Source organism: Callorhinus ursinus, unplaced genomic scaffold, assembly GCF_003265705.2.
Source record: "Callorhinus ursinus isolate GAN/ISIS: 27379988/994484 unplaced genomic scaffold, GSC_fseal_2.0 scaffold58, whole genome shotgun sequence".
Lineage (NCBI taxonomy): Eukaryota > Metazoa > Chordata > Mammalia > Carnivora > Otariidae > Callorhinus > Callorhinus ursinus.
Window position 1 is genome coordinate 6,547,852 of NW_027397120.1, and position 11,932 is coordinate 6,559,783.

Here is an 11,932-nt window from a genome sequence, read left to right on the forward strand (position 1 = left end):
CCTGACAATCCTGGTCCTTGTTCATTGGGGAGCAGGGAGAGCCCATGCCTGGAAGGGCCATGAGTCTAGGCTTGCTGTCCTCCCTCAGTCAGTGGTGGCTGAGGCTTGCCCGCTCCCTCCATGGAGTATTCTCAGCAATAGGGTTCTGCAGCCCCAGCCTCCCTGAGATGAGCCCCAAGGCTTGGCTAGCAAGAACGGAGTGGTAGGGATGAAGGTTGGAAATTGTACAATGCTTCAGTTCCACCCAGGCCTAAGTTGTAGCCTCTAACAGAATATACCAGAAGCCCCTTTTTTTGCAGGTAATTAAGCATGAAAGTGTTTTTTGATTTTCATCTGACTCTGAATCTAGTTCTTGTAGGTGAAGCAACTGGAGGATAAATTAACTGGCACCTCCAAACCTCCAAAATCAGCAAGCACATATCGCTCATACAATTATAAAGAGAATGACATGTCTTGTAATCCAGCATCGACATTGTCCCCTTCCTTTGCTCCCGTTCTGAGCCTTCAGCCATGTTACTATAAAGGTAAGGAGTGAACAGTCTTCCCCACTAAAGAGAACCCACAGGCCTAGACAGCCGGTCCTTCCAACAGAAACCCCTTGAGTGGAGTCCATGACCTCTTCTTGTCTTTCATGGTGAGGAGACAGACAAAGCTTTGGGGGTTTTGTTTTTATTAAATCAGGCTGGAGAACAAAAAAGAAATGTGCTGACTCATCTTCTTATCCCCTGAAGTCAGCACACAATGGATTTTCCTAAATTTAAGATTACATAAAAATAAGAACCACTTTTGGCTATAGTACCCTCTTTTTTAAAATTTCATCTCTCACCCATCAGCATAAGCTGGTTGACAGGCTGAGTAGTGGCTGATTTTAATTTTGGAATTAATCACTTGTCTTTTATCTCTCCATTGTCCTGACAGGCTGAAATATTTGTGGTTTTATCCTTTGCTGGCCACATCTGAGGGGAGATTATGTTTTATATTGTTACTTTTAATAAGGCCTGTGGGAGACAACGCACATGACATTTGTGCTATTTGCATCTCAGAACCCAAACTCTGGGAGAGGCCAGAATAACCCTCCAGAACCCCTCCCGAGCGTTGTTCGCGCCCGGTGGGAAGGCACCCATCTGCTGCCCGTGCGCTAACTGAGCGCCTCCACACTGCCAAGGCCCTGTGGCCGCCACCGAGGGTATCACAGGGGTTGAATATAGACAAGGGGGCCTACGTGGGGCCAGGAGGAGGAGACTGACATTTTTCCAAGAATCTCACACCTAATAAAAATCTGTGATAAATGTGTTGAAGGGAAGGTTGAGGGGCCTAATCTGGTCTAAGGGATCATGGAAGTCTTCGTGGAGGAAGGAGCATGTGAACCGAAATCTGAAGGTTGAGGAGACATGAACCAGGGGACGGGTGAGGGAAGGACATTCTGGGCTGATGCTGAGCTTTACTTGCAGGCAGGGGAGTGTTTAAGAGTTGACAGGGGCCGGAGTGTGGAGGCCTTGGAGGCCATGGTGATACATGTGGTTGTCATGGAGGAACACTGGGAAGGCGTAAGAGGTCTCAGCCTCGGGTGTCATGATCCCTAGGCTTTGAAAGACCCACTGGTGGCAGCACCAAGAGTAATCAGAGAAAGCAAGAGCAGGGATTCGGCAAATTCAGGCAGCTGGCTCTTCTGGAAAAGCCTACAGCCCAGGGGAGAAGACATGGCTGCTGAGGCCAGGGCCAGGAGATGGGAGAAGGGAAATGTCTGACCTTAGATGCATGAGCTGTGCCCAGAAAATTCCATTTGTTGTATGTGTTTCTTTTGGAAAAACTTATGAAAATATTTGCTTGGCGGGTGCCAGTAGGAGACCAGTCAGTGTTAACTGAGGCTGGACCTCAGATAGGTGTGAAATCCAATATTTTGATCAAAAGCACTGTTTGGGTGACATCCCATCCATCTCCCTGGTAAATGTTTCCTATCGAAAAGGAGTCGAGGGGTACCTGGGTGGCTCAGTTAGTTAAGTGTCTGACTCTTGACTTTGGCTCAGGTCATGAACTCAGGGTTGTTGGAACGAGCTCCGTGTTGGGCTCTGTGCTCAGCACAGAGTCTACTTGAGATTCTCTCTCTCCCTCTTCCTCTGCCCCTTCCCCCAACTCTCTCTCTCCCTTTCTTAAAAAACAAAACAAAACAAAAGAGTCAAATCTCTGCAGTTGACTTGGACGAAACACGTCAGGGCAAGTGGATATTAGGGAGTCAACGTCATTCCTCGACAGTTAGAAAGCATCAGAAACATATGAAAAGATGACTCTGGATATAGGAGGGAAGTCACAGGTCATTCACATCCCATAAGTGTAGCAGGTGTGAGCAAGGCTTGTTATCAGACTCTGAAGAAATGCTTTAAAATGGCTTTAATTTCCCTGCCTTCACTGTACTCTACACTCATGCAATCCGTGTACTCTTCCCAGAAGGCTGCCCTGTTCTTCCACCGACTGACGCACTGACTGTATCCCATGGTGCCCCCACCCCACTGCATCTTCCACCCTTCCTAGTCCACGGACCCTTCTGTGGTTTCTGGCACAGGCCCTGCCTTCTGCCCAGCCAGACGATGTCGCAGCCACCTAACCTTTTCTCCCCATCCCCAGTCTCACCTAGGTTCAATCCAACCCCTGTTCCTGCCTCAGCAGTCCTTGCAGAACATCTTTCTAGGTGTGCCGTTCCCTGTTGCACTTATTCTGATCCTCCTAAATCATCAGTAGCTTCCCCAGTGCCCCCTTATTCTTAGACCAGTGTGCACATTCCCCAGTGGTTCCATACCTCCTCTTCGTACGTGCGTCATTCATGCAGATGCTCGCCCAACAACAAATGTGTGCTGGGTGTCCAGTATGTCAGCCTCAGCAATATGCAAGGCATGATGTAAAGTGCTTTTCAGATATTTTGTTGTTTGATCCTCCCAATAAATCAGTGTTTGCTATTTTTATGCCCAGATAAGGAATCTGAGATGTAGCAGGATTAAATCACTAGATCAGACCCACAGCTGATAAGGATTCAAACCCATGTAGCCAGACTCTAGAATCAGAGCTCCTGGCCACTGTGATCCTGCCTCTGACTCACTTGGAACAGAACACGGAAGGGTCTCTGTTACATGTTCCTGGCTGTGGTGTCTGTAGTTAATGGAATTAGTCTAGAAAACTGTAGCAGGCTGGATTAGGGAATGGACTCGCATTCATCTGAAGGAGACACCCAGCCCATGCTTCTGGGGGAGTGCACAGGGTGTTCTGCTCATCTTCAGTCCTGGAGCATGGAAAGGAAGCCCGAATAGCCCTCTGGGGATTTGCTGAGCGCATCGTTCCGAAGCCCAGCGGAATGCAGATCAGTAACGGTGCCGTGCTTTGTAGCAGTTTACAGAAGGGAGCAGGACACAGGCCCTGTCCTCAGGGAGCATGCCGTCTGACTACAAACAACACGACGGGCCCACATAAAGGATACCTTAGGAGCCAAACAATGGAAGCACCAAACCCACATGGAATCTGGAATGAGTTCCCAGAGGAACCCCAGGTTTGAGTGACTTCCTTTTTCCAAATTGTTGGAAAGGGAAGGCTCTGAGTGAGGCCTTCTGTCTGGAGGCAGGATCACAAGCCAGGGAGGCAGACTGCCCAGGTTCAAATCCCAGCCGAAGCACTTAACCAGCCACGAATGTGAACATGAAACAGACCCTTGAACCTGGCACACAGTCAGGGCTTTAGAAAAGCGAGCCAGCTGTAGCCACTGCCTACAACAATTCGTAGCCACCCAGGACCGTACATTGCTTTGGAAGTCCCCCTATATTAGGATAGCAGGTGAAAAAGTGGGCCGCGGCCAGGAAAGGGGGTGATGCGCTGTGCTGAGCACAGTGTTCTTAAGGAGCGTGTGTCCTGGTGAAATGGCAACTGGCCCATCAGCTCTTCTGACCTGGCTCCCTCCAGGCCCCTCCTGCTCGTGTTCACAGTTCTGCAAAGTCCCACACAGCATGCAAGCGGATTTGGAGCTGGGAGTTAGGAACCCAGGCAGGAGTATAAGAAGATCAACCCCCTTCTCTCCAGTGTGTCCATTGTTCTCAAACATTCATTCATTCAGCAAAAACACACGGAGCTAGGGTTTGGCACAGAAGAAAGTTGAGTTTATGGCACAGTGGGTTTAAAATACATATTTTCATATTCGAGATCTATGGCGGTGCCTTACATGTCACAAACTCTCCTTGTGTAATGTTTATTTGATCCCTGAAACCCTAGGCAATCAGGGTCACTCCCATTTCACAGATGAAAAACTGAGACTCTGCGTCTCCAATTCCAAGACTTTCGACTCGGGATCCATCAAGCACTCTCAGTCTTGCAGACATCCTGTTTGCTGGGAGGTCCCGAGGAACGTGAACATGATTTCTTAAGCATGTGTTCCCTGATGCAGAATTCCACCACAGCGAAATGATGTGAATGGCCCCTGAGGTTCGTCCTTTATAGTCGCTTAACCAGACATGGTTCTTGTTAGAGCTGAGAGCAAAGATAGTCCTGGGGGTATGGGTGTGGTGACTGAACTTCCCAGCCATCCTGTCCTACACACCCTCCAGGCTGAGCGTCGTGTAGCCCAACCAGAGAAACACACGGCTGCGAAATTACTTTTCCCTTTGCTCGAATGCACCACCATGTTTTAGTCTCAAGCAAACCGTGTGGTGTGTGGGGGCCTGATGTTACATACAAGGGCCTGACGTTACAACACGACCTAGACCACGGTCATGCTGACCTATGCATGCGGGCCCGTAGCTCACACGGACACATGCAGGTGCACGCATGCACACACACATGCTCCCACACACGTGCACACGCTTCCATGCAGACCCACACGCACTCACTCACGCTCGTACCCCTTCTATCTGCAGGGCTCTCTGTGGGTTTGGAAATCACTTTCCCACGGTTTCCTGAGTGGCACCGGGATAGGCTGTTGTACTTGAGAAGGCGTTCCGTCCAAGTTTGGATTTTAGGTGATAGCTTTTCTTTCGAAAAAGAGAGATCCGTGAGGTCACATGTTCATAGCAGCAGGACACAGAGAGAAGCCGTCTGGCCTGGAGTCGAGAGGCCTAAATGTGAGTCCCCCCTAAATGTTAGCCCACTGACCAACTCTGTGGCCTTCGATAGCCACTTAACCAGTCAGGGCCTCAGTTTCCGTATCTGCTCGGGAAGGGGGTTGCCTGAAAGAGGAAGGTTGGCCTCAGATGGCCTGAAGCTTCCTTCTAGCTAGAACACTGTGTGATTCAAATACTAAATCAAGGCAGTTTGGCACATTACATATGGTGCGGCTGGGGGTAGGAAGGAGGTGGCTATAAACTTCCCAAGGAAGAGAGGCATTGAAAATAATTTTCACTCAGCATATTCCCTAACAGACTTTGTCTGCTCCCAGTCCTTTTGAATCACAAGGTCAGGCCATTTTTGTTAGCAATTTAGCAGATAAAATTCCTTTCTTTCTAGTCCGCTGAGAGTTGGATAACAGAATTCGTATTTTACTTCCCATGTGGCAGAGAGCGGAGGGCTCCTCTTCTCGAGCTCAAGGGTTCTCATTCCATCTCCCTCTCATCCACCATTACATTTGATTGATAGTATTAAACGGAGGGAAAACTTATTTTACTGGAGTGGGGAAATGCATTAGATTAAGTAATAAGTATATAAAATACATGGTTAGAGGTTTTTGTAAAGGAAAAGATGTAATTTTGTGGTTATGCATGTTTGGGACTGTTTTCTAGGTAGAAATAGAATGTATTGGATCAGCAGAACAGGCAGCGTCGACGTGCTAACGGGACAGTGTCTTGTTCAGAGACGCCTCTACAGACACGGGTGTGATAAAAAGGGACAGCAGCTGACACTCTTGAGGCTGTGGAAGGGGATGCTTTGAGAACGTTTGCCAGGGAAAACAACAGGATCAGTAGCTGCCCCCCAGGCATGATCGATGCCTGCTGTGTCTCTCGCTGGTGTACTCCCCTCCACACCCAACGGGCCAGGTGTTTGTGAGTCCGTGAGGTCTGATGGATTCCTGCCTTCTAGCATCAGTCGACGGGAGGCGAGCTGGCTCTCGGATATGGTGGCGAGCCCTCGCCTGGAGACCCCAGAGCGGGCCCTGCTCCACATGCCTCAGCGAGAGGCAAGGGGAGGCGAAACCTCCCAGAGAGCAGGAGGCTACGGCTCTTCCACTCCTCGTAATCAGATTCACAACCAATTATGTGGCACATGGTGTGATGAGTATGTCTTTCTGAGTTTGAGTTTATCCATATGACTTACTGCGTCCTAAAAATGAAATCATATTTGTGTAAGCATGTAGCGCATCATATTGAAAAAATCAAAACTTCATGACATTCGAATTGTCCTGGAGAATCTGGAATTTGGAGTTCTAGTAGCTATGCTTGGTAATCTGAGAAGTTAAGGAGTGAGCAGCAGGCTTGTTAGCTGTCCGAAGATGAATCAAACGTAGTTTTAGCGCTAGGAAATAAGTTAGGAACTCTGGTAATGACCGAGAGAGACAGGATGGCTTCAGGGCCAGCTCATGCGAGCGAAGATCCACCCCCGCCTCCGTTATCAGCACTACTTCAACTTAGTTGAACTGGAAATTAATTTTATACTAATTTGTTCTCGGTTCATGCTTTAATGAGCTTATATTTCTGGGTACTTAATTTGAAAATACGCTTGATAAATCTATTAAAAAAATAAATTGAGACAGAATAAATGAGTTTGAAATTTCAGAGGTCAGTAATTAAGATTATTGTCACTATTTGGTTTTTCTTTGTTTAACCAATACTCAGCTGCCAATGCAACATTTCATATTTCTCTAAAATGAGGCAAAATCTGTGATGTATGATGGGTGACAGATAAAAACCATGATTCTGGGAGCCCTGGGCAGCCTAAACTGATCAGCTCCTGCTCTTTCACTTTCTGAGTCTTTTCCGCTCTGATGTGCCTGCTGGGCACCCAGGACTGAAATCCCCCCACTGGGATCCCTCTGGTGCCCTGCAGCATTATGATCCAATTACATAACCCCATCATAATTAGGGAATTGTTATCACAACTCCCTTAGGTACACAGGTCCACTTATCTCGAGAGAGGGGGCTGTGGAGCCTTTCAAAAGTAATTTCAAGTGGAAGCTAAAAAGGCAAGCAAGTTCTGGGTGGATACCTGTTAAGGCAGGCTGGGCAGGTGTCCCCTGCTACCTTCCCAATGGATTCCTTCCTGAGCCACCTGCTTATTGGAAAGGTCAGACTCATCATGGCTGTGAGTGCCCTGCACCTGCCCTAGAACCTTCCAGGCAAGCAGAACTAACCCTCGTCCCGAACTGCCGACCCCTCCTCCATTGCCTCCCATCTCTGCACATGCTTTCCCTCTGTGAGTGGTTCCCTCTCCTGACTTCGCCCCTGGGCACCTAGCCACCCCACTCCTCAACATTGCCCCGGGGCCGAAAGAGAGCCACGAATGTTTACAGTCAATATAATCAACAACATAAAAAAATCCAAGATAGGCCACTAAATTTATATAAACTATAAACTAAGCTGATAAGATGGTCTGATATGGGATAACTTAAAAAAAAGTTTTCCTTTACATGAAAAATAACCATGTATAAGACGTAATAGAAAAAAAGATCCTATTTGTGGTATCGACAAAACTGCCCAATACCTAGGAATAAGTCTGATGAAAGCTTTTCAATGGCAATATGAAAAAAAATCCAAGACTAGACTGAACGACATAAAAACAACCTTATTAATGGAAACATGCCATGTACATGAATAGGAAAATTGATCTTGATAGATTATAACAATGGATTATTATTTTTTTAAAGATTTTATTTATTTATTTGAGAGAGAGCACGAGCAGGGCAGAGGGGGAGGGAGAAGCAGGCTCCCCGCTGAGCAGGGAGCCCGATGCAGAACTCGATCCCAGGACCTGGGATCATGACCTGAGCCGAAGGCAGACGCTTAACTGAGCCACCCGGGTGCCCATATGACAATGGATTATTAACCACATCATTAATATAATTTCAATGGATTATTATGAAGCTTAGAATTTGATTCCAAAATTCAGCTGGAAGAGAAAATAGGCAACAATATCCTAGAAACATTTGAAGAAAAGAACAGAACCAAAGAAAAGCTGCCCTCAACAAGGTTGCCAAGATAGCCCTTTAACAAATGGCTCTGGATCACCTGCATCTGCACGTGCAGAAGAGTGAAGCTGGACTCCGGCGTCAAGCCATGGACAAAAATTAATTCAATGTAGATTAATTCAGTGTGAATATAAGAGCTAAACTTGTAGAACTCCTAGAAGAAAACATAGGTGGAAATCTTCAGCACCTTGAGATAATGCTTTCTTCGGTACGGCAGTGAAAACATAAGCAACCAAAGGGAAGAACAGACCTCACCAAAACGATCAACTTTTGTGCTTCAAAAGAGATGCTTGAGAAAAATGCAGGGACAACCCACAAAGAGGGGAATGTTTGCAAACCATATATCATAGTATATGCCCAAGAAAACTGAAAATGTGCATCAACACGGGGAGTTGCATGCGGATGTGCATGGCGGCACTATTCACAATGGCCAAAAAGTGGAAACAAACCAAGTTCCCCTCAACTGATGAATGGATAAACAAAATTTGGCATTTCCAGACCGTGTCCTATTATTCTGCAATAGAAAGGAATGACCCATGCCACAACCTGAATGAGCCTTGTAAGCATTATGCTGAGTGAAAGAAGCCAGACGCAAAGGGCCACGTTTCGTATGAATCCACTGCCACGAAATGGATGAATAAGCAAATCCATAGAGACAGGAAGCTGAGGCAGAAGGAGCGGGTCCAGGGAAGTGATGGCTGATGGGGATGAGGTTTCTCTTCGAAGTGACAAAAATGTTTTGCAATTAGACAGTGGTGCAGCTGTACAACATTCTGAAGCTGCTAACTGAATGCTTTTAAAGGGCGAAGCCTGTGGTATGTGAATTTAATCTTAATCAAAACAGAGAACTTGTTCTATCTGACGTCCAAATGTGGGGTGGCACAATAGGAACTAAACAGCGTGGCGATCTTGGCATGGAAATGGACAAATGGAGGTTGGTCTCAAGTGGGACAGCTCACGGAGTACAAAAGCGGAGCTGCGGGCATCCCATATGTGACACATAGCACCTCCGATCACCAGGAAAGGGGAAATGGTGGCAGAGAACAGCTGGGTCTCAGTTTGTGGGGGACAGATTCTAACCTCACCACCCTCAAAGAATAAATTCCAGATAGATCAAAGGGCTAAGTATAAGACTATGGAAATAGAAGAAAATAAAGAAGGATGTATGTGTGACCTTGAGGAAAGCCACCCTAAGCAGTACATAAAATTCATAAAAAGAAAGACGGAAAATCTGGCTTTATAAGAATTGGAAACTGTACAACCAAAGATATCATAAGTTAAAAATCATTTCTCACATAGCAAGCAAAGTATTAATATCCTGAATTTTTGGAGAACTTCTAGAAAAGTCAAAATAACAAGTGTCCATCACTCTCATCTGCCTCCTTGAGTTGCCTTTCAGCTGGTCCCAGAAGTCTGTCCTCTACTCAGATAATCTCTACAGATAACCTTGACCCCTTTATTGAGGTGCTACAGGATGTCATTGGCTGCTTAATCCCATCCAGTCAGCCCTCTTTCTTTCTTTTTTTTAAGATTATTTATTTATTTATTTATTTGTCAGAGAGAGATTGAGAGAGAGCGAACGCACAAGCAGGGGGAGCGGCAGGCGGGAGGTGGGGGGAAGCAGGCTCCCTGCTGAGCAAGGAACCTGACACAGAACTCCATCCCAGGACCCTGGGATCATGACCTGGGCTGAAGGCAGACGTTTAACCAACTGAGCCACCCAGGTGTCCCAGTCCAGTCCTCTTTCTTAGCAAAGTCAAGGTGGTCTTGGGATTTGATTTTTGTTGGGCAGAACAGCTGGACACCAAGCTCTGCTCCGGGAAAAGTGAGTAAAGGAGCCATGTGCTGTGGTGGACGCAGCGGGGATGAGCCGAAGCCCAACGCCCACTCGCCCTGCTCCTTCCACGCCGCCTCTCCTGCTGGGCCACACGGCTGGCGTGCACAGGCCATGAAAGAGGTGAATGGAGCCCACTTAGCATTTCTTGCCTGTCAGCCACTTAGTGGGGGCCGCCCTATAACCTCTGTTTATGTGGGTTCTGGACAGATCTCTGTCTCAGTAAGGAAGGGTCTGTGCTGTGGTTTCTTGTTGCAAGCAGTGACCTTATCCAAGAAGTGGAATTCTGCAGGTGTCACACGGGGACTTCTGTCGTAGACCGAGAAGACCTTCCTATTTTCCTTTTCCTGCTGAGAGAGACGGCCAGCTCTCAACTGGGCAGTTCAGGGCAGTCCCCTCCAGCTGCCGTCTCATCTGCTATTCTGGTTCCAGAAGCCATAGATTTAGGCCATGTTTTGTTACATTTCACAGTGTGCTTAAATAGGCCATGCGGGTCCTCATCTCGTTACAAAAGACAGCTTGCAGGAGGGTAAGGTGGTGATATCCATGTGCTCTCTTCTGCTGCCGGGTTTTGTGAAACACCCCACATCAGAGCTTCCCTGAAGGGTGTCAGAGAGACAAGAGTGGGGCCTGGACGCAGCTTAACACCCCACTGACCATCTCTAAGTAAATCAGACCTTCCTGCCAGAGATCTTGGCCGGGTCACGCTGGGCTTAGCATTAAATATTAAGACCTGTGGTTCAGTATTTTATGCTGAAAGGGAATCCCGTAGCTGAAAGGAGGAGAAGGGGGCCGGAGGCGGTTGGCCTATGGTGAGCGGGCGAGAAGCTACGTGACTGAGCCGACTTTCTCCTCCTTGCAGGGTCACTGTTACTACCACGGACACGTGCAAGGATATTCTGGCTCCACAGCCAGCCTCAGCACTTGCTCTGGCCTCAGGTAAGTGGCCCTCCTGGGGCCAGCTCCAGTCTTGAGCATGACCACCGCCTCCTCCTTCTCCCATTTGCTCTCAAGGAACAAGAGTAAATGATGGGGCCTGAGCCTCCACCCGGCGAGACAGAGAATCCCTGCCGGACACCTCGCAGGAGCACATCGTGCCCAGGATCTTGGTTTCTCTGCCACAGCAACTCTTTCTAGAAGGTTCTCAGGCCTGGTGGGTTGAGAGCCACTGGAACGTGCTGAGTTTCTACATCCAAGGATTTTGTGACGATCTTTCATTTATGTGACTCTTGTGCTTAGTAACTCCCAGTGTTAAAAGGTAGGAGCTCAGGTACAGCATTCAGGCTGCGTGCCCGGTAGACATGCACAGGCCTCCCCTCATTAAGAGGCAAAGCAGAGCAAGCAGCTGAATGGAGATCAAGGTGAGTTGAAGCCAGGCATGGGTTTAGGGGCTTTGGCTACGAGGCTGTGGCCTGTGTCAGGAAACAGGTCCCTTCCGTGGCTGGACGAGCCAGCCCTCACGGCTCATCCTTCTGGATCACACTCACGCACCAACAGCTGGCTCTCATGTGCTCCCCGCGAAAACCAGTTTGTCTGACCAACTTCCAGTCGCCTCCGCCTTTTTCCCAGATTCATTCACTGGGTTTGTGAACCAGCAGCTTGTATCCCACCGTGTCCTGCTTTGCTTGGGCCCCAGGTTCTGTGGGGAGAGGGCCGAGGGCCTGGGGGGGCGCACCAGCTTGAGTGAGACCAGGGCTGCCCTCTGGAACGCCACGTCTCTGGGAGTCCCACGTGGGACGCTGTACACTCACGACACACAGCACCACACACAGACACGATCTGCCACATGCACTGCCACACACACACATACTCCAACATGCACAGCACAAACACCATACATACCACACACACAATATACCACACGCCACACACACACTACAGCATACACGGCACAAACCCACACACAATATACCACACGTGACATCACACACACACACACAGTATACCACACG

At 48.2% G+C, this 11,932-nt stretch overlaps 1 protein-coding gene across 1 annotated transcript in view; it reads left to right on the forward strand.

The window, feature by feature from the left end:
* The window catches only part of ADAM12 (ADAM metallopeptidase domain 12), a 356,418-nt gene that overhangs the window by 208,427 nt on the left and 136,059 nt on the right, over positions 1-11,932 (forward strand). The window contains exon 5 of the mRNA XM_025880175.2: positions 10,843-10,919. Coding sequence (XP_025735960.1) covers positions 10,843-10,919 — 77 coding nt within the window. The remainder of the gene's footprint in view (positions 1-10,842; positions 10,920-11,932) is intronic.